Here is a 26,307-nt window from a genome sequence, read left to right on the forward strand (position 1 = left end):
AGCTGACAGACTCCACCCGAAAGGACTGAATTAGTAGATACTGGTTCAGGGATCTTAGATACAAAATGGGCCTTGTATCCCCGTTTGGATTTTGAACCGTAAACAGGTTTGCGTAAAACCCCACACCTCTTTCGGATACAGGAACCTCTATAATCACTCCTTGATGCACTAAATGATTTAGTGCCTGAAACAATAAGTCTCTTTTTGGACAATCCGAGGGAACGCTGGATCCTAGAAACCTCTAAAGGGAACCCCCCACAACTCCAGCTGAGGTGATCCACTCGTCCTGAATTATTGTTCTCCAAATGTCCGCAAAGTGCAGCAGTCTTCCCCCCCATCCGATAGAGTGGGGGTGTCCCCTAAAAAGGGGGGCTTGGTGCTGGTTTTAGAAGAGTTTTGGACCCAGTTCTTTTTCTGGCCCTGGCCTTGCAGCTTGCCCCTGGCTCTAGTGCCCTGCCTTGGCACTGAGACACTTGAGGAAGCAGTCCCTGAGGTTTTGAAGGTTAAAAAAAAAAAAAGAAAAAAAGATTAACGCTGCGCTCAGAATGATGAAAATTGATTATATATAGTAAAAAGCAGCAAGCACTGAAGTCTAGATACAAAAACTCAAAATACTAATGTGCAAAGAAGTGCAGCGCTAATAAAATTATCAAGCACAATTAATTAAGCTTAAATAAATAAGCTAATATAAATAATAAAAAAAAAAAAAAAATCCCACCAGTATAGCGTGAAAAAAATTATATAAAAAAATTCAAGAAATAATAAACAAACTTAATATGCTTATTCAAAAAGGTATCCCACCAAAGTGAAATGAAATATTTAAAAATAAAATAAAAACAATAAAAAATATTATAATAAAGTGATGATGAAAAATTGCTTAGAAAATAAAACTAAAGCAGACACCCACAAGTGTTGAAAAGACCCTATTTAAGTGACAAACAAAACAACATAATTTATACAACCAATATTAATAAATAAATACTAACGTCAAAAAAAAGAAAATAGATCAAAACGTCCAATATAACGTGAAATATATATATATATATATATATATATATATATATATATATATATATATATATATATATATATATATATATAAAACCAATTTCCTATCAGTGTGATGACGTCTTGGGTGGGGCCAGTGATGCTGACGTCATCACGCTGATAGGAAATTGGTGGATAGCAAGACTACAGCGGGAAGCCTGTGGAGATGCCATGATTTCGGCTTTTTTGATCATATGCGCAAATTTGATGCTCCTTTGTAAGTGTTATACTTTTATACTTATTAAATAAGTGTTTTATACAATTACACTATGGAGGCATTTTTTGTTTTTATTTCCTGAATGGTAACATTGCCATATCCATTGTGTGAGCTACCTGAGAAGCCAGCATAGGTACTGGGGATACCTGAGAATTTTTCCCCATGCTTGGAGTGACCATTGCAGTGTGGTCATTTGGAGTCGGTAAGGGTTATCATTACTCACTTATGGTGTGTCACCTGTTTTGGATACAGTCACCGATTGGTATAAAAGAATCTGTCTTCACTTACCTGATATTGGATTGTGTTTTTCAGCACTTTCTCCTGTGCACTTTAACCACTTAAGCCCCGGACCATTTTCCAGCTAAAGGACCAAGCCCCTTTTTGCGTTTCGGCACTGCATTGTTTTAACTGACAATTGTGTGGTCGTGCGACATGGCTCCCAAACAAAATTGGCGTCCTTTTTTCCCCCACAAATAGAGCTTTCTTTTGGTGGTATTTGATCACCTCTGTAGTTTTTATTTTTTGCGCTATAAACAAAAATAGAGCAACAATTTTGAAAAAAATGCAATTTCTCTTATGTTCACCGACCGACACAGCTCCTCTCTGTAACAAAATGGGTTGTCAGCCCTATCACTGGAGATACTAGGCAAAGTTGTAACACAACACTTCAGGACTTTCAGTTTTGCCCAGGGGGCGGTCCCTAGGCTACAACCCCCACAGCCTGCTCTAACAGACTCAGTTTTTTTCTTGCCTAGTGAAGAGATAAGACCTAGGAACCCTGCGGGCCCATAGGTCCGTGTTTTTTTGATGCAGAAGCTTGGCTTTTTGCGCAAGATGAATGATCCTGTGATCTTCTATCAACAGCCGACTGGGTGACAAGCTGGTTCACTTATCCTTGTAGTCTCCCCAGTCCGGCCATCGAGCGTGTGCAGGTCGCAGCTACGGCTCGGCAGGTCACGACATACCTCAGCTCCAGAGGTGGTCGGTGAGCTTTATGCTCTGGGGCATACATATGACCGGGCTACTGATGCCTGCGTCACAGTATGCCGGGCCAGTAGTCTTCCCTGTACTGATCAGGAGTTGACTACCATGGAATGTCCCCCAGCTCTTCAGGACTGGTAAGTACAGCTCTCCCTGCCTCGGCAGGGTGGAGCAGCTAGGCATTCCCTGGGAGGTCGATTCGGGGGCCCCGCTCACCCCCCTCTTCTCTCCCCTGTCCCTAACTCCCCTCCTTCCCCCCCTCACGGGGGGGGGGGGGCTGTACATGTGCTGAGTGGTGTGTGTATGCCTGGGCTCTCACCTGGGGGTTTAGCTGTACTGGGTGCCTGGGTCCTGCAGCTTAGTCCCATTGGATGCCTGTGTAGTCTGCCCCTGTGTTGGTGCAGCGCCATGTCTGCCACATGTTCTTTCTAGCCCCCATAGCGCTGTTCGGCGGCCATTTTAACCACTTGACCACTGGGCACTTAAACACCCTTAATAACCAGACCAATTTTCAGCTTTCGGTGCTCTCACAATTTGAATGACAATTACTCAGTCATGCAACACTGGACCTATATGAATTTTTTGTCCTTTTTTTCACACAAATGGAGCATTATTTTGGTGGTATTTAATCACCGCTGGGTTTTTTATTTTTTGTGCTATAAAAGAAAAAATACAGAAAATTCTGTAAAAAAAATGAATTTTTCTTTGTTTCTGTTATAAAATTTAGCAGATTAGTAATTTTTTCTTCATAAATTTTGGCCAAAATTTATACTACTACATATCTTTGGTAAAAATAAGTACAAATTGGTGGATATTATTTGGTCTTTGTGAAAGTTATAGAGTCCACAAGCTATGGTGCCAATATCTGAAAATTGATCACACCTGAAGTACTGACGTCCTATTTCAATTCTTGAGACCCTAACATGCCAGAAAAGTACAAATACCCCCCAAATGACCCCTTTTTGGAAAGAAGACATTCCAAGGTATTTAGTAAGAGGCATGATGAGTTTTTTGAAGTTGTCATATTTTCCCACAATTCTTTGCAAATTCAAGATTTTTTTAACTTTTTTTTTTTTTCACAAAATTGTCATATTATCAGTTTATTTCTCACACACAGCATATGCATACCACAAATTACACCCCAAAACACATTCTGCTATTACTCCCGAGTACGGCGATACCACATGTGTGAGACTTTTACACAGTGTGGCCACATACAGAGGCCTAACATGCAGGGAGCGCCATCAGGCGTTCTGGAGCACCCAGGACAATTCTGACATTTCTCTCCTACATGTAAAAATCATCATTTATTTGCTAGAAAATTACATAGAATCCCAAAACATTATATATGTTTTTTTAGCAAACACCCTGGAGAATACAATGGTGGTCGTTGCAACTTTTTATCTTGCACGGTATTTGCGCAGCAATTTTTCGAATGCTTTTTTCTGGAAAAAAAACAGTTTTGTGCTTAAAAAAAAAAAACACAGTAAAGTTAGCCCATAATGTGAAAGATGAAGTTACGCTGAGTAAATAGATACCTAACATGCCACTCTTCAAAATTGCGTGGAATGGCGCCAAACGTCGCTACTTAAAAATCCCCAAAGGCGACGATTGAAATTTTTTTTACTGGTTATATGTTTTGAGTTAGAGGAGGTCTAGGGCTAGAATTATTGCTCTCGCTCTAACGTTCGCAGCGATACCTCACATGTGTGGTTTGAACACCGTTTTCATATGTGGGCGGGACTTACGTATGCGTTTGCTTCTGCATGCGAGCACATGGGGACAAGGGCGCTTTAAAAAAAAAAAATTTGATTGTTCATTTTACTTTATTTATTTTAGTTTGACATTTTTTTTCCCCAAAAATACATTTTTTGATCACTTTTATTCCTATTACAAGGAATGTAAACATCCCTTGTAATAGGAATATGGCATGACGGGTCCTCTTTACAGTGAGATATGGGGTCAATAAGACCCCACATCTCACCTCTAAGCTGGGAAGCCTGAAAAAAAAAAAAAGATTCTGGCTTTGATCGTATTGGCGAGTCGGTAGAAGCACCGGAGGGCGGCGGGAGGGGGGGGGGATGTCTATGGCTGGGTATTGCAGGGTATCACCGACTATGGCTGGGTATGGCTGGGTATCTCAGAGTATGGCATTGCAGAGTTTTGCATTGCAGAGCATTGCAGGGTATTGGCGGGTGTTGCAGAGCATTGCAGAGTGTTGCAGGGTATTGGCGGGTGTTGCAGAGCATTGCAGAGTGTTGCAGGGTATTGGCGGGTGTTGCAGAGCATTGCAGAGTGTTGCAGGGTATTGCAGGGTATTGCAGAGTGTTGCAGAGTAATGGCAGGGTATTGCAGAGTGTTGCAGAGTATTGCAGGGTATTGCAGAGTATTGCAGAGTATTGCAGAGTAATGGCAGGGTATTAGCTGGCATTGCAGGCATTGCAGAGTATTGGCAGGGAATTGAGGGGTTAATTTTCGGTGAGCAGCGATGTGGGTACTGCAGATGCAGCCCACAGCGCTGCTGACACCGATCTCTTCCCCCTCCGCTGTACCGATCGGTACAGAGAGGGGGAGGGAGGAACCGGCGTCATAACATAACATTTGACGGAGCGATCACGTGGTAAACGGGCGCGATGAGTGGCCATTTACCGCGATCCGTGATGCGCCGGGTCCGGGCGCACAAGAGCGGAATTCTGGGAGGACGTCATATGAAGTCCTCAGAGAGTTAAACAACCGCCCTGTAGCTGTCATTCGGCTATGGGCTGGTTGTTAAGTGGTTAAGTATGGACAAGGGTCAGACATGCTTCTGGCTTCAAGCGGCCATTTTCCTAGTGATTCTCTAATAGAATACCGGCGGCCATTTTCTTGTAGCCGGACCGCGTTTTTTGTGCTCTAGCAGCAGCCCCTGTGCCCTCAGCTTTCTGTTTGGTCATCACAGAGTGCTGGGAGGTTTATCCTGCGATTCTGGACACGTGTGTCAGATCGCTCACCGATCATGCGACCGGTCGGCCACCGACACAGGTTTGCTATCTCTGCATCTGGGAGCGCTGGGTATCATCAGGCTCTGTGGTAATACAGCGCGGAACTGCCCAGGGTGGTGAGTCCAGCGGGTTAGAGCACCTCAGTCAGCGGCAGCAGGAGGGTGGGACTGTCACTGTCCTAAGTCCCCTTTGGGTGGCAGACAGGATAGGGTCAGCATGGCTTCAGAAACTGGTGTTTCTTCCCCCGAAATCCAGGCAATTGCAACGGGGTCACCTGTGCGGCCCCTATTGACACCCTTACGGCGGTCCTCAATTCATTGGTTGCCAAGATAGAGTCGGTACGTGGGAAGAAAGGTGCTAAAAAGCGACCCCTGCCCCCCCCCCCCCCGGCCTCTGGGGAGAGCCCTGACGCAGACTCAGGTCCTGCTGAGGCCGGTGACACCTGCTCTGTCTTGTCGGATGACGCTGACCAGGACCATTCGGACAGTGAGGATGAGTCCCCGTCCGGGTCCGTGTGTGACAAAGCGCTAGTTGGAGCACTTATCACAGCTGTGCGTGATACCCTGATTCAGGAGCCAGCGGATCCCTCTGCTGATTTACCAGTCCCTTTTGGGTCCTGCAAGCCAGCACGTTCACCTAAGGTGTTCCCGTATCTGACTTATTTTGATAAGTTCATTTACAAGGAATGGGGTCGCCCGCAACGGACGTTTGCGGTCCCCAAATCCATGGCGGTGCATTACACCTTTGAGGAAAGCCTTCTCAAAAAGTGGTCGGCTCCTCCGGTCGTGGATCCCCCAGTATCCAGGTTAAATAAAGTAACAACGATCCCGGTTGAGAGAACTCCTGCATTCAAAGATCCCACGGACAGGAAGGCTGAGGCGGTAGCTCGTTCCTTGTTTACGGTTGTGGGGTCAGCCGTGCCACCTGTACTGGCATGTGCACTGGTGTCGCAGACACTGACTGAGTGGGCAAAACTTTTGCACCGCGAATTGGGAGAGCAACAGACCTCCCCTGTCTGCGTGGAACTAGCAGACCAACTAGTGCAAGGCCTTAAGTATATCTGTGACGTGGCCCTGGATACTCTCCCTCTGTTATCCAGGGCTTCAGTGTCAGCTGTGGTGCTGAGGCGTCTGATTTGACTAAAATGCTGGTCTGCTGACCAGGCATCCAAGAAAGCCCTGACGGATCTTCCCTTCCTTGGCAAACGGCTCTTTGGAGCTTTGTTAGATGACATTATTAAAAATGCCACGGGTAGTAAGAGTACACTACTCCCACAGGCCAGGAAGGCTAAGGAGTCATGCTGCAGGCAAGGGCCCTCTTTTTCCGCTCACAATCGGCTTTTTCGTCCGTCCCGGTGCTTCGACAAAACGTCCCCAGCCCGACAGGATGCCCACGGATGGTCAAAAACGTCCCTGGAACCGCAAGCCTAACAAGCCTGCGAACAAAATAGCTACCGCGTGAAGGTTTGCCCCCACCCATGTCTCGGGTGGGGGATCGCCTTCGGGGAGTTTGCAGCTCGGTGGTCCTACCGGTTATCCGACCAATGGGTCTGCGATCTGATTTCCACAGGCTACAAGATAGAGTTCCTGTCTTGGTCGCCAAACCGATTCTTTCCCTCCAGCATACCCGTATCCCCGGGAGGCCCTGTTGGGGGCTGTAAGGGACTTGCTGAATCGAGGGGTGATTGTACCTGTTCCGGAGCCGGAACGCTTCCAGGGATTCTACTCAAATCTGTTTGTGGTTCCCAAGAAGGAAAGGGTACGTCCAATCTTGGATTTAAAAGCCCTCAATCACTTTGTAAAGGTGCAGAGGGTCAGGATGGAATCAGTTCGCTCAGTAGTCGCTGCACTCCATCAAGGGGACTCCCTGGCGTCCTTGGACATCCAGGATGTGTACCGGCACATACCCTTAGGCATTCGGCATCAAAAGTTTCTGCGTTTTGCAGTCGGGAAGCCCATTACCAATTTGTGGCTCTTCTTTTTGGCCTGGCATCAGCCCCCCGAGTCTTTACCAACGTATTGGCTCCAGTATTGGCGTTGCTGAGACAACGTGGGATCGCGATCGTGGGCTACCTGGACGATCTCCTCCTGAGAGCGTCTTCCGCCTCAGAATTAGAGGAGGATGTGGTGATCGCCATGCAGACCCTGCAAGAATTTGGGTGGCTGTTGAACCTAAAATCAGTGATTGTGCCGACCCAGCGTCTGGAGTACCTAGGTTTGCTGTTGGACTCCAGGGAAGCGACAGTTTTTCTCCCTTCAGACAAATTGCAAACTGGATCGACAGATCAGGGACTCTTTGATCTGGTGGTTGAGGTCCCCAGTGATTCAGTCCAGAAAATCGTTTCTTATTCTGAAGTGGTCGGTGGTCACTACGGACACCAGTCTATCCGGCTGGGGTGGAGTGATGGGGGTTCAGTCGACTCAGGGCCTCCGGTTGACGGTGGAATCCGAGTTGCCGATCAATCTGCTCGAATTGAGATCGATCAGGTTGTGTCTCCACACATGGTCGGTGAGTCTTCAAGGGCGTCTGATCAGGATTCAGTCGGACACCGCAACGGCGGTGGCATACATAAATCACCAAGGGGGAACAAGAAGCGCAGCCGCTGCTCGGGAGGTCGCTCACATACTTTGGTGAGCAGAGCGACACGTACATCCCGTGTGTGGAAAACTGGCAGGTGGACTATCTGAGTTGGCAGATGCTGGACCCAGGAGAATGGGCATTGCATCCGGAGACATTCAGGCTGCTGTGCCTGAAGAGGGGAACACCAGATGTGGATCTTTTCGCCTCCCGTCTCAATCGGAAGGTGCCAAGATTCGTGTCCAGGATGAGAGATCCGTGGGCAGACGTGTCAGACGCGCTGATGGCCCTGTGGGATCAGTATCAACTGATCTACGCTTTTCTTCCACTGAAATTGTTGCTACGTCTGCTTCGCAGAGTGGTAGCTCGAGGGGATCCCAGTGATACTGGTGGCCCCAGATTGGCCTCAGCGTCCCGGGTACGCAGATCTGGTGCGTCTGGTGGCAGACGCTCCCTGGCGACTGCCATTGCGAGAGGACCTTCTGGCTCAAGATCCGATTTTTCATCCTGCTTTACTATCGCTGGCTTTAACGGCATGGCTGTTGAGAGCTAGGTGCTGAGGAACCAGGGTCTGTCGGACTCTGTGATTCCAACTATGTTGTCTTCTTCTAGGAAGATATACCATCGTACCTGGAAGGCTTACATCTCCATGTGTGAGGAGAATGGTTGGCATCCACGTTCCTTTTCCATAGGAAGGATCCTGCTGTTTCTCCAGCGAGGAGTAGACCAGAGATTGGCATTGAGCACCATCAAGGGGCCCTGGCTGTCTTTTTTCAACGACCCCTGGCATCGCACTCCTTAGTGGGTACCTTCGTTCAGTGGGTACGACATGTAGTCCCTCCGGTGCACCCACTGTTACCCCCATGGGATTTGAACCTAGTGTTGTCGGCGCTTCAAAAACCGCCGTTTGAGTATATCAGGGAGATTCCCCTGTTGACTCTTTCCCAGAAAGTGTTCTTTCTAGTGGCCATTACCTCGGCCAGGAGGGTTTCGGAATTGTCGGTCTTGTCTTGCAAGTCGCCTTATCTGGTCATCCACAGGGATAAGGTGGTGTTGCGTCCGCAACCATGTTTTCTATCGAAGGTGGTCTCGGCTTTTCATATCAATGAGGACATTGTATTACCATCATTGTGCCCTAAGCCGAAGCACCCCAAAGAGGTGGCCCTTCACGCTCTCGACGTGGTTAGAGCTCTGAAGGTGTATTTGTCTGCCACGGCTCCCTATTGGAAGTCAGACTCACTGTTTGTTTCGGTGGCTGATCCAAAGAAGGGTATGGCGGTCTCGTCGGCCACCATTTCCAGGTGGATCAGACAGATTGTAGTACAAGCCTACGCCTTGAAGGGGCAGGTGCCCCCCTTTTTGGTCACGGCCCACTCTACAAGGACAATCGGAACGTCTTGGGCCTTCTGACACCAAGCGTCGGTCGCTTAGGTGTGTAAGGCAGCGACCTGGTCGTCTGTAAATACGTTTACCAAGTTTTACAAGGTAGACAGACATCAGTGCATCGGCTGATGCCTGTTTTGGCCATAAAGTTTTGCAGGTGGCCGTATAGTTGCAATTGGATATGCAAGCTTGTTTTTCCTGGTTCTTCGATAAAAACGCAGTACTGTTATGTTTATGCACTGTTGCATTTCTTCCGCAATGTTGTGGTCTTGGGGATCACTCCTGTTTAGGATACCCGGTTATATGGTGGTGTTTTTCCACACACTGCTGTTTTTTTGTGGGTTTAGTTTCACTAGTTCCCACTTGCCATGGTGGATGAAGTTTTTATGCTGTTTTTCCCACCCATTGTTTGGCACTGCTTGGGGACATCCCATTTTGTTACAGAGAGGAGCTGTGTCGGTCGGTGAATATAAGAGAAAATAGGATTTTTTGTACTCACCATAAAATCCTTTTCTCTGTAATTCGCTGACCGACACAGCACCCGCCCCTCCTTTTTTTCTCTTTACGTTATACTGCTTGTTGACATATTGAGTCTGCTAGAGCAGGCTGTGGGGGTTGTAGCCTAGGGACCGCCCCCTGGGCAGAACTGAAAGTTCTGAAGTGTTGTGTTGCAACTTTGCTTAGAATCTCCAGTGATAGGGCTGACAACCCATTTTGTTACAGAGAGGAGCGGTGTCGGTCGGTGAATTACAGAGAAAAGGATTTTACGGTGAGTACAAAATATCCTATTTTTTACTTTTTGCTATAATAAATATCCCCCAAAAATATATAAAAAAAACATTTTTTTTCCTCAGTTTAGGCCGATACGTATTCTTCTACATATTTTTGGTAAAAAAAAATCGCAATAAGCGTTTATTGAAAAGTTATAGCGTCTACAAAATAGAGGATAGTTTTATGGCATTTTTATTAATAATTCTTTTTTTTTTTTTTTTTACTAGTAATGGTGACGATCAGCGATTTTTATTGTGACAGCGACATTATGGCGGACACATCGGACAATTTTGACACATTTTTGGGACCATTAACAGCAATCAGTGCTGTTAAAAATGCATTGATTACTGTAAAAATGTCACTGGCAGTGAAGGGGTTAACCACTAGGGGGCAGTGTAGGGGTTAAGTGTGAGTGTTTTTTAAACTGTAGGGGGGTTTGGCTTGGTGTCTGACATCACTGATCGTCTTTCCCTATAACAGGGAACAGACGATCAGTGACAGCCTCACTAGGAAGCACGAGGAGAGGTTTGTTTACACTTATCTCTCCTCGTTCTTCAGCTCTGTGACCCAATCGTGGGACATTGGCTGCGATCGGGTCCGCGGATCCCGTGGCCACGGAGCTCAGGACAGGGTCGCGAGTGCTGGGCACTTAAAGGGAACGTACAGGTACGTGATTGTGCCCAGCCGTGCCATTCTACCGACGTATATCGGCGTGAGGCAGTCCTTAAGCGGTTAATATATTTCACGTTATATTGGACTTTTTGATCTATTTTCTTTTTTTTTGTCGTTGGTATTTATTTATTAATATTGGTTGTATAAATTATGTAGTTTTGTTTGTCACTTAAATAGGGTCTTTTCAACACTTGTTAGGTTTGTTATGAATTTTTGTGGGTGCCTGCTTTAGTTTTATTTTCTAAGCAAGTTTTCACCATCACTTTTATATAATATTTTTTAATGTTTTTATTTTCTTTTTTAATATTTTACTTCACTTTGGTGGGATACCTTTTTTGAATAAGCATATTAATTTTTGTTTATTATTTATTGAATTTTTTTATATTAATTTTTTCACGCTATACTGGTGGGATTTTTATTTATTCATGTATTTATTTATTTATATTAGCTTATTTATTTAAGCTTAATCAATTCTGCTTGATAATTTTATTAGCGCTGCACTTTTTTGCACATTTTTAAACGAGAGACGCCTGGTGCTTTTCTTCACAGGAAGTAGAGAACTATTCCCTCCTGAAATCTTTTGGATATATTTGTCCAAATGATCACCAAATAAATGCTCTCCATGGGGGAAACCTGCCAATAACTTTTTACAAGGAAGCTTGGCTGACTAGTTCTTAAGCCACAAAAGTCTGTGCATATGTACAGACAAAAGAGCCAAATGAGAAACCTGCTGTATTGAATCCTTCAAGGCATCAACAGCAAAACACAGAGCTCGAGGAATATCTGTCTTATCTTCAGCCAGACCATCCTCCTGGTTAGGCCTGTCAGGCCATCGGACCTGATCCTTTACGGACTGGCAGATACCAATTGCTGCAACCGCCGGCTGAATAGCTTTCAAGCCCTGTGCATTATCTACCGGACAAGTTAAGTTCTTATATAAGGAAGAGACTGCAGCATCTACGGCTGGCATGCTCCACTTCTTAACAAACTTCTCATCCATGGGATATAAAAGGGAAAACCTCTTATGCCACGTACACGCGACTGGACTTTTTGACAGCAAAGGTCCGACGGAATGAGTCCGTCGGACAATTCAATTGTGTGTGGACTCCATCGGACCTTTGCTTGCCAAAAATCCAGCGGACTTTAGAAATAGAACATGTTTTAAATTTTCCCACCGGAACTCCACCGGGCCGAGAAATCCGTTCGCGTGTATGCTAGTCCGACGGACAAAAACGGATGCTAGGGCAGCTATTGGCTATGAACTTCCTTATTCTAGTCCGGTCGTACGTCATCACGCTCAAATCCGTCGGACTTTGGTGTGATTTAGTGTGGCCAAGTACGTTCATTCGGAAAGTCCGTCGGAAAGACCGTCAGACCTAGTCCCTCGAAAAGTCCGGTCGTGTGTATGTGACATTAGGAGGAACAAAAATCCTGTCAGGATATTCCCAATCAGCATACACCACCTGTTTCCACAGCCTCAGGGACCCCAAAGAGGACCAGGGGGGCTCAGTAACCTCTGTAAGAGGCAACTTAAAGGCATAACGAACCAAAAGTCTGGATCAAAGCCTCTGCTACTGAGAGGCTGACATCAACTGGATATCTTCTTGTCCAGATTGCTCAGAAGCAGACTCATCCGCCAGGCCCTCCACAGAATCCTGAGCTTTTAGCTCTTCCCCATCCTCAACTCATTCCTGCAAACTATGAGGCTCCGGGAGGGGAATCTGTCACGCTTCTTACCACCCTGCGGGATGGAGGCAATCATGCCAGCAATACTGTGCTCTAACCCAACTATGGCCGAGGACAGTTCATCCTTGGTGATAAGGGGGAAAGCAGCAGCATTGACTGTAGGCATAATACCAGATATGCACAGCGGCTTAGATTGCCCAGAAGCCTCTGGTCCTTCAGGGGATACAACACTAGGGATGCAACTAGGTTCATCAGGAACTACTGATGACATAGGTGTGCCCTTCCCTGTAGTGTTAGCCCCGCTCCTCTTTTTTGAAGACATTTACAAGCCAGAAAAAGAGAGCACCTGGGTGTAGTATTAACACACCTCTGAAGGGAGACCCTTAATAGGGCTCACCAAGCCCCTATGTAATAATCCTACTAAGCACCTTTAACCTGCCAAACTACAGCTGGTGACCTGGGTAAGGAGAAATGAACCCTTGTTCAGAGCCTTCTCTGTATCCTATGCCTGTCTTCTGGAAGCACTGCATGCTTGGCATACACAGCTTAAATAATCTGGCATGGTCCTGGCGAACGGGCACGGCTGTATTTGCGTGACGCAAATCTGCGTGTGACCAGATAAAGGCTATGGCGCATGTGCAGCTTCGGATGAAGCCGCGTGGCTGCAAAACAAACAAACTGCGGAGCACAGCAGCGCTCTTGTGAATGCACGTGCGCCATGGTGAACCAAGGCGAAATGTCGCACTGACGTGCACCATCATACGGGTAAAAGACAGCCAGACACAAGCAAAAAAGGTACACTTTGCAAACACCCACAGCTAGCCCAAAACTCCCCCCGTATGGTCACTGCACACAGGTGTCCAGCCTTAGCTAGCTTGACTGATTGTTACAATCACTGGGACACCCCACAATAAGTAAATAAAGGGGTTTCACTTACCCTTTGAGGTGCAGGGCAGCTTAGAAACAAAGAGCTTAATCTTCACCCATCACGGCGGTTTCCTGTCACTTGAAGACCTTCAAGGACTGGGGGGGACCTGCAGGAATGCCTTAGTGCTGTAGTGTCCAGGATTCCCCATTGCAGGGTCCAGCGCCCGGAGGTCGCATTACAGGCAAAACCCCGCAGGATCTTAAGTCTTCCTTGCAAGGCTCGGGTACCATTTATCTAAGCATATAGAGCCTGTCAAATGGATCCGATCAGTCAATCCCTTGATTCATTTAAGAACCGTTTGTGAGACTAGAGACCTGGAGCTCAGAGAGCTCAAACAAACAAACGTGCCCATCCACCTCGCAGACACTGGTAAAAAACTAGTGATGCACCGAAATTTCGGCCGCCGAAACATATCGGCCGAAAATGCCCTTTTCGGCAATTTGCCGAAAGAGAAAAACGGCCGATAATGGAGCCGAAAATGGGGCGTGGCCTGGGTGGGGGCGTGGCTCCGCCCCCGCCCCCTGGTGACGCCCATCATGCGGGGTGTATAGCGCAGGAGAGCCGCCTCCGCCGCTTGTTTGATCACAGCGCCGGGAACATCACAGCTTTCATTTCAATAGCTGTGTGTTCCCGACCGCGCGCCGTCACACGCAGCCCCTCCCCCTTGTCCGGGCACTTAGATAGACAGATCATCCGCAGGATTGGACGGATGATCTGTCTATCAAAGGGGGAGGGGCTGCGTGTGACGGTCGGGAACACACAGCTATTGAAATGAAAGCTGTGATGTTCCCGGCGCTGTGATCAAACAGGCGGCGGAGGCGGCTCTCTTCCCTACACAGGCTGCAACAAAAGGGGACACACAGGCTGCAAAAGGGGACACACAGGCTGCAAAAGGGGACACACAGGCTGCAAAAGGGGACACACTGGCTACAATGGGGCACACTGGCTACAATGGGGCACACTGGCTGCAATGGGGCACACTGGCCTGCAATGGGGCACACTGGCCTGCAATGGGGGATGCCTCCTGTACCACGTCGTCTGTCTCTGACCATCTCCTGTACCATGTCCCCAGTCTCTGACCATCTCCTGTACCACGTCCTCTGTCTCTGACCATCTCCTGTATCACGTCCCCAGTCTCTGACCATCTCCTGTACCACGTCCCCAGTCTCTGACCATCTCCTGTACCACGTCCCCAGTCTCTGACAATCTCCTGTACCACGTCCCCAGTCTCTGACCATCTCCTGTACCACGTCCCCAGTCTCTGACCATCTCCTGTACCACGTCCCCAGTCTCTGACCATCTCCTGTACCACGTCCCCAGTCTCTGACCACCTCCTGTACCGTGTCCCCAGTCTCTGACCACCTCCTGTACCGTGTCCCCAGTCTCTGACCATCTCCTGTACCATGTCCCCAGTCTCTGACCATCTCCTGTACCGTGTCCCCAGTCTCTGACCATCTCCTATACCGTGTCCCCAGTCTCTGACCATCTCCTGTACCGTGTCCCCAGTCTCTGACCACCTCCTGTACCATGTCCCCAGTCTCTGACCACCTCCTGTACCATGTCCCCAGTCTCTGACCACCTCCTGTATAAAAATATTTTTTAAAAACAGTCATTTTCGGTATCGGTGCTGTTTCGGTATCGGTTTCGGTTTTCGGCCTAGTGTATTTTTCATTTTCGGTATCGGTTTCGGCACCAAAAAACCCATTCGGTGCATCCCTAAAAACTGAAGTACTTCCTGTATGGGGGGGGGGGGGGGGTTATACAGTATAGGGGATCACTTTTTTTTTTATAGATAACCTCAGTAGACCCTCCCAAAGGCTCACAATGCAGACAAATATCTCTCTCTCTCAAACTAAACTATCACCCTGAACTTTTGTGCTTTCACAAAAATGTTAACAACCTCAACTGCAAAACTACTATAAACGCCTGAGTGTACATGTACCCATAAGATAACATTGAGGAGCGTTCAGGGGCTGCTGAAATAAAACGCCCAACTACTCCTAAAGGTCCGTTTACCAGCTGCAGTGTACATCTGAGATTAAAAGTACTATTTCAGTCTTTGCGGATGACACCAAGCTATGCAGTGGAATAACGTCCTTACAGGATGTCTCCAACCCACAAGCTGACCTAAATGCACCATTTAATTTGGCAACTACAGTATGTGGCAGATGAGGTTTAATGTTGATAAATGTAAAGTTATGCACTTAGGGTCTGGAAACATGCCCGCATCATACACACTAGGAAGAGAACAGCTGGGGGAGTCAATGGAGAAGGATTTGGGTGGTCTGGTAGATTATAAGCTTAACTGCTTCGATACCGGGCACTTTCCCCCCTTCCTGCCCAGGACAATTTTTAGCTTTTAGCGCTGTTGCACTTTGAATGACAATTGTGCAGTCATGTAACACTGTACCCAAACAAAATTTTTATAATTTTCTTCTCTCAAATAGAGCTTTCTTTTGGTGGTATTTGATCACCTCTGTGGTTTTTATTTTTTGCTAAACAAACTAAAAAATGACCGAAATTTTTGAAAACATTTTTTTTTCTTTGTCTCTGTTATAAAATTTTGTTTTCTCCTTCACTGACTGGCACTAATGAGGTGGCACTGATATGTAGAATTAATGGGCACCGATCGGGGCCACTGATATGCAGCACTGATGGACACTAATAGATGGCACTGATGATGAGGTACTGACAGGTTTTATTGATGGGCAATGATTGGCACCGATTGCCACTGTTGTGGGCACTGGCGTTTCTGATGGGGCACTGACTGGCAGCTGATGGGCATTGATTGGCATGGTTTGTGGCACATCTGATGGGGCTGTGCTGATAATCAATGTGCTGATTATCACCACAGACCCCCCCCCCTGACAGGGAAAGCCACCAATTGGCTCTCCCTGTCAGCGCCAACCGAGGAAAGCCGTTTACCGGCACTTCCTGGTCAGAGTGAGACAGAGCACCACTGATTGCTGCATGCTCCCGCGGGCATGAGCTGGCACGTTATCCTGCTGGACGTCACTGGGCCAGTAGGAAAAAGGAAACCTTGCTAACGGAGCCCAGGACAATAGTGAAACCCTGACAGCAGTCTGAATCCTTTCCCACTCTATGCAAAACTAAAAGAACACGTATTGGTTGGATATAAATCATAACTCCTCTGGACCTCTGTTCTGGGCATACGTCCCTAACCACGAGTAGCACCCAGTACAGCGTACAGCCAGCATGTAATTCAGCCTGTCATAGGTTTAATATGCAGAAGGGCCTCGACGCTGCACCTGTGCCTTCCAGGTACCTGAAAATGTCAGGATTTGATGTCCATGGGCCAAACAGCCTGTGTACATGAACCCTAATAGGGAAAAGAGTGTCACCCTCTTGGCTGTTATTAGTAGCCTGGAATAGGTATATAAATCACAACAGTAGCTGGACCAAATTATAAAATATGTGAAAAAGTATACCGAAGTCCATGATGTGATTGGTGTTGCATACAACATAAATAATGGAAATGTATTACAAGGGGTAAAATGTAACAGCAAAACTCTGGTTATATGTTGTAAAGCAGTGTGCAAACTTTTGGCGCTATATAAATCCTGTATACGTATAATAATAATAATACATATATATATATATATATATATATATATATATTATTATTATATGTATACAGGATTTATATATTAAATATATATATAGATATCTATATATATATATATATATATATATAATAAATAGACAATAGGATGTGTATACAGATCCTGTCTCGGAGTCCTAGGCATGCTTATATTGATTCAGGTTCATTTTCCTTATTTGGATACTGAACATATGTGTGTGTGGGAAGCGGTTCTTATTCACTAGCAAAAGGCCCCTCCTTTTAGAGGATATGACCCCCTCTGGCAGGATCCCTGATATACTGTGGGTGGAGCCTAGGAGGGGGAGTATTGAATACCTTGGAGAGGTATGGCCAGCTTTAGGATGTAGCAGACAGGTAAATAAAATGTGTTTGGTCCCCCCACTTGTTAGACTTGCAGTACTGATCTAAAGAAAACAAGAACTTGATGCTTTACCAGGAGCTTGCTGGATGGAAATTTAAAGTGCCTTTATTGCCTTGGCAATATTTGAAAGTTGTCCTCTTTATTGCAAGTAAAGATATTGGACTTTGCTTCTGGTTGGTGTGATGTTATTCAAGTGGATGAGTGGAAGTGTGAAAGGTGGGCTAATACACAGTTAGGCCGTTGGTGGCTGGAGCGGTGTAACTCATAATACATTCCACGGGTGCTGGTGGACAGAGTCCTGGATACAAGGTCCACAGTGTAAACCTAGTTGGGTGTGGATTGGTGGTGGGCAGGGGAAGAAGTCTCCCCTCCTGGTGGTTAAGAGAAGACCTCTCTACGAAGCATGCTCCAGGTGACTTCGTCTCCAAGGACCCCAGATGTTTGGCTGGACCGTCAAAACCCTGACCTGGAACCACAGAATAACAGAGAGCCCTATGACATGAGTACTCTTGACAACTTATGGGTGGGTGTTATGGTGGACCAGGGGGATGGTGTAGTAGAAGGTTTTAGACCTGCCATCTGTACACAATTTAGCAGGCAGTGCTAGTCCGCGTGGTCTGTAGTTGATTGACCCCCTAACAGAGAGATGGCTGCTTTGAATGGCTAGGGACCCATCTACATGTGTACACTGTTACAAGTGTACTCATCTTGGTGGAGCATCCTGTTATTTCTTATGAATAAAAAAACAGAGTTATGGTAAAACAATGGTTTTTATATGTGATAAACTACAGCCATGCTTTGCCTGAAAGTGTTTTTATTTGTAGATTCTAATTACACGGTCTCAGGCAAAAGGCCTTTTCCTTTAAATGGCAATTCCCCTGCACGTTTCATCGTTCTTTGCACAGGAGTCTGGTAATCGCAGTTTTAACCTCTGCCAAAGCCTATGTGTATGTTTGCTGCTGGGAACTACATATCCCATCATACACTGCACTACGGGGAAGTCTCTGGCTGACTCAGCCAAGTGGAGCATTGCTGAAGCATTCCCCTCCCCCAACAAATGAACACACAGCTTTATCCGGGGGCAACGTGCTCTGACTGCAGCTTTCCTGCATTATGAATTCAGGTTTGAATTATAAATAAACAGGGATGTATTACAAAGATGAAGATAGCTGTGTATTGGAGAGGCTATATACTTGTTTTTCTTATCCTCTATTTGCAGATGGGAGATGGGATTTTTAAAGGAACGGTGTAATTGAAATGTAAGCGGTGGGTTGATTAAGAAAAAAAAATGATATTGCAACAGAAGGTTATATTTTATTCAAAATATTAAATCTATTTACACTATAGATTTCCTTATAATGCAGAACAGCCCACAGCAACCAATCAAAAATCATGTTCTTCTGAAATATATATAGAATTATTGCCATTGTTTTAAAACCCAATTTGTCACAATAGCTGCCGATCACAACTGAGATGGTCACCCAGCATTTGATGCTGCCAATGGCTGGCTTTGCTGAGCTGTCAGGCAGAGCACACCTCTATAGCATTAATGCCTGGTCCAGAAGTAACTTTGTCCTGCTCACTTTACATGAAATCTGTTGGGATAAATGTAAGGGAGCTGCCACTGCTGATTAAACTTCCCACTGACCCTTTGTTCACACGCATTTGTTTTTGTGCGTTTTGCAGAAACACACTATAGTCCATTTACCATGGTTTCCTATTGATCTAGTTCACATCTATGCATTTTGAGTCGTCGTGTTTTTTTGGAAAGGGTCATAGATTTTTTTGCCACAGCAGATTGCATTTTGCTTGTAATAGACTTCAATGGACCTGCACCAAAAACGCAAGTGTTACATTTTTGATGCCTTTTGCTTTTTTTTTTTTTTTTTTTTTTTTGGCTAACAGGAAAATATAACAGTTCTGTTCATGTAATTTGATACGACTTTACACTCTCTTGTACTCGAGCAGCATCAAAGTCGCATCAAAGTACTACAGGAACCGTTGTGTCCAAAATCTCATTGGTAGGTTAAGGGCTAGAATAAGGCTTAAGGGTTAGGTTTAAATATTAGTGTTAGGGTTAAGGGCTTGGGTTTGGGTTAAATGTTAGAGTTGGGATTAAGGGCTAGGGTTAAATGTTAGAGATAGGTTTAGATGCAACTGTTAGGGTTAGTATTGTAACCCAATTACCACTAACCCTAACATTTAACCCTAGCCCTTAACACTAACCCTAACATTTAAACCTAACCCTAACATTTAAACCTAACCCCCAACACTAACCATAACATTTAACCCTAGCCCCCAACACTAACCCTCACATTTAACCCTAGCCCTCAACACTAACCCTCACATTTAACCCTAGCCCTCAACACTAACCCTCACATTTAACCTCCGGCCTCAACACTAACCCTCACATTTAACCCTAGCCCTCAACACTAACCCTCACATTTAACCTCCGGCCTCAACACTAACCCTAACATTTAAACCTAGCCCTTAACACTAACCCTAACATTTAACCCTAGCCCTAAACACTAACCCTCACATTTAACCCTAGCCCTCAACACTAACCCTCACATTTAACCCTAGCCCTCAACACTAACCCTCACATTTAACCCTAGCCCTCAACACTAACCCTAACATTTAACCCTAGCCCTCAACACTAACCCTAACATTTAAGCCTAGCCCTCAACACTAACCCTAACATTTAAACCTAGCCCTTGACACTAACCCTCACATTTAACCCTAGCCCTCAACACTAACCCTAACATTTAACCCTAGCCCTCAACACTAACCCTAACATTTAAGCCTAGCCCTCAACACTAACCCTAACATTTAAACCTAGCCCTTGACACTAACCCTAACATTTAACCCTAGCCCTTAACACTAACCCTAACATTTAAACCTAGCCCTTGACACTAACCCTAACATTTAACCCTAGCCCTTAACACTAACCCTAACATTTAAACCTAGCCCTTAATACTAATCCTAACATTTAAACCTAGCCCTTAACACTAACCCTAACATTTAAATCTAGCCCTTAACACTGACCCTAACATTTAACCCCAACCCTACTGATGCGACTTTGATGCTACTTAGGTGCCAGAAAGTGTAAATTCACACTACACGAACAAAACTGTCATACTTTCCTATTATCCCCCCAAAAAAAGCAAAACGCATAAATACGCATATTGAAAAAACGTGCAGGAAAACGCATCGACCGCAACCTGCATAGATGTGAACCTAGCCTGAAGGTGTATGCTCCAGCTCTTATATAGGCGGCTTAACTACCCAGAACAATCCATAAGATGCCGTTCTTGATAAATAGCAGACCTAAGCTGCCCATAGATGGAACAAAATTTGTCAGGTTCAGCAGAGACCAGCTGAATTTCAATCCATCTATGGTCATTCCAATGATCGACTTCTGTCTAATTGGATTACAGAGTCCTGCTGTCAGAATACAATAACAGCAGTGAAGATTTTTCCATCCACCTCGAATCTTTGTTTTTTTGACCAGCCCCCTGGCAGTCTATTGCCAGCCTTAAAGTGACACTAAACAGTATCCAAAAATAATCCATACACATCCACTACTTAATGACGCCGTAATCTATTTTTTTATCAATTGTCTGTGTTTTTTGGCTCCTTGCAACCTCCTCAAAGAGATCCCAAACCTCTCCTTTTCCCACTCAGGCCTGTTTGTTTGGAATGAGCAGTACACTGCTTTATGCACACTAAACATACCATAGTTTATAGTCCCCATCTATCCTGGGAGTGAGCAAGAGACGGTGGCTTAGGTTCCTACCTACAGTGGGACCATAGAGAACAAACATAGCCGCCTTCTAACAGAAAGTCTGACCATAGCAGCAAAAATTGGGAATTTTGGACATTCATTTGTATTGGCTCAAATTGCACCAAATCCACACAAAAAAAAGTGCAGGACCCTTTATCCCCCCCCCCCCCCCCCCCACTGTTATCGGATCGCATGGGTGTTCACACCAAAGCAACTTGATTCTGTCAATCGCATTGCGTGTTTTGCGAACCATTTTCGGGTGTCGTTGACTTAACACTGACATCCCCTAAAGTTCACATGAACGCCGTGGTGCAGGAAACACACAGGATTCACTGCATTCTGGCACCGCATATAAGTGAACCAAGCGTCAGTGTTATATAGTTTGTCTCTACCTTCTAACTGCTACATCTGCAGGACAGCTTGTTCAGTTGATGAACAACATACTTACTGGCCAAATCACCAAGTGAAAATAAAGGATAAAAAAGCCTAACAAAGAAAATCAATGCAGCCATCCAATCTAAGAATTGGTAATTTGCCTATATAATAAATGTCTTGCATTGGGGTTTAATACAGCTTTAGGCCATATTAATTACAATCCCATTCCTTAATTACCCCCTGTTATATGGTGTCCATATATTGCCCTGGAATTTATCAGAGTATTCAATCTCAATGTACCTAATGTGTGCAGCAGTACCCCCGTAGGGGCTGCTGGATACTGTGGTCCCACCTGTCACCTCTGCCCAGCCCGGCATTAACTTCCCATTCACCTTAGAGACAATGAACAGTCCGTATGTTTGTTTTGTATTTTATTGAGGGATTTTGAACTTGGATAGGGTAAGGGAAATCATGGGATGCCCAGAAAGAATAGTAGAATCAATAGAATGATCAGTAAGAACCTTTATTTACTCTTCTAGAGCTCCATCCTCCTCCAGCACAATGCTTATTTGCAGACTGTTTCTCTCTTCTGTACAATACTTGCTTCCTGGTACAGCTAGCACATGGAAGGCCCAACTCTGACTCTGTCAGGCCTTAGCAATTGCTATTTGCAGGCAGGGACCGCGGGCCCCTTTTTAATATAGCAACAAAAATAGGAAAGCCTTTTAGTGCTAGCTGGACTTGGGTGGACTACTGCTCCCAGTCAGTCCTCTTCAGGCCCTGCTAGCCCTCCTGGCTGCAGCAGCCCAACTCCACTGCCCATGACATCACAGTCTCTCCTGCTAGCTCTACATCCATCCCAGATTGCACACTCCCATGCCTCCCCAGCTCTCCCAACTGTGCCAGTCACTCGCCAACCCTCTTGGTTCCACTATGTTGGATCCCTAACAGAGACTTTTACGGCAACACTAGCTCCTATTGTCTTTCTCGGCCCTCTCTGTGCCTCCTGTCCAGATCCTCCTTTGTTACTCCAAAAGGCTCCGACTTGCACCTGAACCCCACAAAGCCCAAGGCCACCCCCCCTCCCCCAGACTGGGGAGTACCTCAAAGGGCCCAGCAACCTAGTGCTCCATCTCCAGCTTCTTCCACCTGACAACTCCTCCCCAGCAGGGCTAACCTTGAGTATTTCAAGGAGGCCTGCCCCCCTGCCAATCCTAGTTAGGGATTGGTCAGGGCTCCCTGAAACACCTAATGGCACTCCAATCCTCTTCCCCACCTCTATTCTAGAATCCTGTAGAAACCAGAGGGAGGTGACAGAGAAATTATGCTGCATGCGAGTCACCTGCTGCTACTCTAGGCCACTCCCAGCCCACACAGATCAAAACAAACAGACCTGTTTAATTTTACCTGTACTCACAAAAATCTCACCTCTAACACCTACCTAAGGTAGAGGGTGCTACATATGTATCTACTGTATAAGTAGCCAGTCTTTCTAAAATAAAATTGTGCTTTACCCAAGCTTTCAAATGGTGTTCTATAAACCCAGAAATTATGCACAAAAGGGTATTGCTAATACAGGTCCAAAGTAAACATACCCTTAGGCCCATTTCACATAGGCGATCCGATCAGGTCCGCCTGTCAGTTCTCCAGTCTCTTCTATGAACCGATGGATGTTAGCGGGAAAATGTGTGCTGACACCCGCTGTCATCCAATCCGATTCTGTCTGCCAAAAACAGACAGATGGGGGACCTATTCCCCATCCGACTGGTGGATCAGATCGATGGCATTGGCTAGAAATGGGCAGGTGGTTTGTTTCAATCTGATTGCCTCATAGACAAGAGCGGGCTGTGTCCGCTCTGCATAGCAAGATGGACACGGACCTGTCACCCACCTACTCAGCAGAGAGATCCCTTGCTGAACAAGTGGATCCTGCTAATCCAGTTGATTTGACCATTCAAAGTAGGACGGTCATGTCCTTAGGTTTCCAGAGACTTCCCAACTGATCTACTGTATCTCTATCACTATCCCAGTTGGACTTTTTTGATTTATCACTATCGTTTTCCCCTCTGATGAGACAGGTGCCAGATGTATCTGCAAAGTTCTTCCACCACATAACCATGTACAATTGAGTGAAACGTGTACATGATTAAAGTGATTGTAAAGTCTTGATTTAAAAAAAATAAACCTGTTATACTTGTCTGAACCCTCTTCTCAGGTCTCTCCTTGCTGCTTCTGGCCCCTCCCTCCTGACGAGTGCCCCCATAAACCAGCAGCTTGCTATGGGGACACCCGAGTCAGAGCTCTGTATATCCATTCAGACACAGAGCTCCAACCCAGCCCCACTTACTCTCTTCTCTGATTGGCTAACTAAACATTGATTGACAGCCGCCGGGAGCCAATGACACCTATCAGAAGGATAGTCCCAGACGGCCGAGGGAATTGTGAACATTGCTGGTTAGAGAAGGGGCTCAGGGTGTTAGAGGGTGCTGGGGGACCTGTTACACACAAAAGGTTTTTTATCTTAATGCATAGAATACATTAAGATAAAAAATCTTTTGCCTCTACAACTCTTTTAAGCAGAGATCCTTTCTGAAAATAATTCAGCAGCCATGTGTGACATTTATAACATTTTGCAAATTAGCAATTTTTCTTTAAAAAATTTGGCCAAAAGTTATACTGCTACATATCTTTGGTAAAAAATAACCCAAATAAGTATATATTATGTGGTCTTTGTGACAGTTAGAGTCTACAAGCTATGGTGGCAACCACTGAATATTGATCACACCTGATGTACTGACAGCCTTATCTTATTTCTTGAGACACAGAGGCCTGGTTCACACCTATGCAGGTTGCAGTTTGCATATTCCGAATGCATTTTGCGTTTTTCAATACACATTTTTGATCCATTGAAGTATATGGAATCAAAAACCAGAAAAAAGACCCTGGCACTTGCCATAAAATGCATAGATGTGAAGTACATCCATAGGAAACCATGTTAAATGGACTGTAGTGTGTTTCTGCAAAACTGATTACGCACTAAAAAATGCATAGGTGTGAACCAGGCCTAACAAGCCAGGAAAGTACAAATGCCCCCCAAATGACCCCTTTTTGGAAAGCATACAGTTCAAGGTATTTAGTAAGAGGCATGGTGAGTTTTTTGAAGTTCTAATTTTTTTTCCCCACAATTCTTTAGAACATTAAGATTATTATTTTTTTAACAAAATTGTCATATTATCAATTCATTTCTCACACACAACATATGCATACTTGCAACTACACCTCAAAACACATTCTGCTACACCTCCTAAGTATGGCTATACCACATGTGTGAGACTTTTACACAGCCTGGCCACATACAGAGGCCCAACATGCAATGAGCATTGATTTGGCATGAATGACCTCGGATGAGGCACAGAATATGCACTGATGTGACACGGATGAGGCACATATGGGCATGGATGAGGCCCAGATGGGCATGAATGAGGAACAGACGAGGCACGGGTTAGCACTGCTGCGGTCTCCCTCCTCTTCTCACACACTGTACTGATCTGTGTATACAGCGTGTGAGGAGAGGAAGAACCAGAACCGGAAGGAGAGCTGAACCAGACATGCGACGGTTTGTTGACCAGTGATTGCTCTGTCCAACAACGGAGGAATCACATGGTAAAGAGCTGCTGTCATTCTTCGTTTACCCCAATCCCTGAAGCACCGGGTTTTGAGGACCAGACGGTCACGGACATTCCCGGGTGTGCGTGGGAAGCGCGATTCTGGGCTGACATCATTGTACGCCCTCCAAGAATAAGCCGATCATACTGTAGCCGTCATTTGGCTATGCTCCGTCGGCAAGTAGTTAAAGCAGATCCCCAGCCAAAATATAACAATATAAAAATGAATAGTGCATTAAAAGCGGGAAAAAAAAACACTTTTGCTGCAATGTTCACCTTTGTTTCAGAGAATTCCTTCACTGTATTTTCTTTCTACATACAAACATATAAAGTTACAGCGATTCACTTTACAAGTAGCGCTGTGAAAATGCCAAAAAAAAAAAGGTTTCTATAATGATCTCAAAATGAGTCCACATAAAAAAAACTCACCCACTGTTGTTTCTTGTGATAGTACACACATGTGCCACTGCTCTTTAACGAAAAAAAAAATTCAGTGCAGTCCTTTATATAAACCTCCACTGCTTCCAAACACCTCTTTGCATGCATACAGTGATCCCTCTCCCTTTCACATGAAAACTCACCAACTTCAAATGCCTCCCATTCTCATGGTTGGTAAAACAGCTTTTTAGTTGACTCAATCAACTCCAGGGCATATATCAGGTAATCATTCTACAGAACAAAGTGTGTCAGGTATCATGTGGGAGAAAAAAAGAAAACGTCCAATGGCATAGTAACCAAACCACCAAAAATATATTTAAAAGATAAAAGAGCAAACAAAGTTGCGAAATAGCACGCTTACTGCATAGCTATGACCTTATTGATCTATGGCGGAACGTCCACCCCTCCACTAGGGAATATACCTTTTACTCTTCGGTGCACAAAACTTACTCCCGTATCGACCACTTGTTTACTCTGTCCCCTCTATCACCGCAGGTATCGGGGTCTAAAATTATCCCAGTAGCATGGTCTGACCATTCTCTGGTTCAAGCAACTCTAACAGGTTTATGGGCCAAGCCACGTTCGTCGGCATGGAGATTAAACGAGTCCCTTTTGAATGATCCACTCCTTGTCGCTGACATAGAAAATACATTGCGTCAATACTTTCAAGACAACCCCTATTCAGACACCTCCCCTTCCATGGTGTGGGCGGCCCACAAGGCCACGATTCGGGGGACACTGATACAGTTATCTGCTAGAAGCAAAAGAGAACGGGATAAGGTGATACAGCAGCAGGAGAAGGAACTACTAGACTTGACC

The 26,307-nt window shown here is 45.5% G+C and overlaps 1 protein-coding gene across 3 annotated transcripts in view; it reads left to right on the plus strand.

The window, feature by feature from the left end:
* THTPA (thiamine triphosphatase) overlaps nucleotides 1–26,307 on the plus strand; it is a 68,637-nt gene that overhangs the window by 29,846 nt on the left and 12,484 nt on the right. Inside the window, exon 1 of one of the 3 annotated variants that reach the window (XM_077469186.1) lies at nucleotides 18,229–18,349. The exons of 1 other annotated variant lie outside the window; for it this stretch is intronic. In XM_077469186.1, the coding sequence (XP_077325312.1) occupies nucleotides 18,340–18,349 (10 nt within the window). In that variant the 5' untranslated portion in view covers nucleotides 18,229–18,339. Of the gene's footprint in view, nucleotides 1–18,228; nucleotides 18,350–18,369; nucleotides 18,486–26,307 lie in introns of those variants that run through there. One more of the 3 variants, XM_077469203.1, reaches the window with a different exon arrangement.

This window comes from Lithobates pipiens, unplaced genomic scaffold, assembly GCF_037356315.1.
Source record: "Lithobates pipiens isolate NorthernLeopardFrog02 unplaced genomic scaffold, aLitPip1_a1.2 Scaffold_11, whole genome shotgun sequence".
Classification (NCBI taxonomy): domain Eukaryota; kingdom Metazoa; phylum Chordata; class Amphibia; order Anura; family Ranidae; genus Lithobates; species Lithobates pipiens.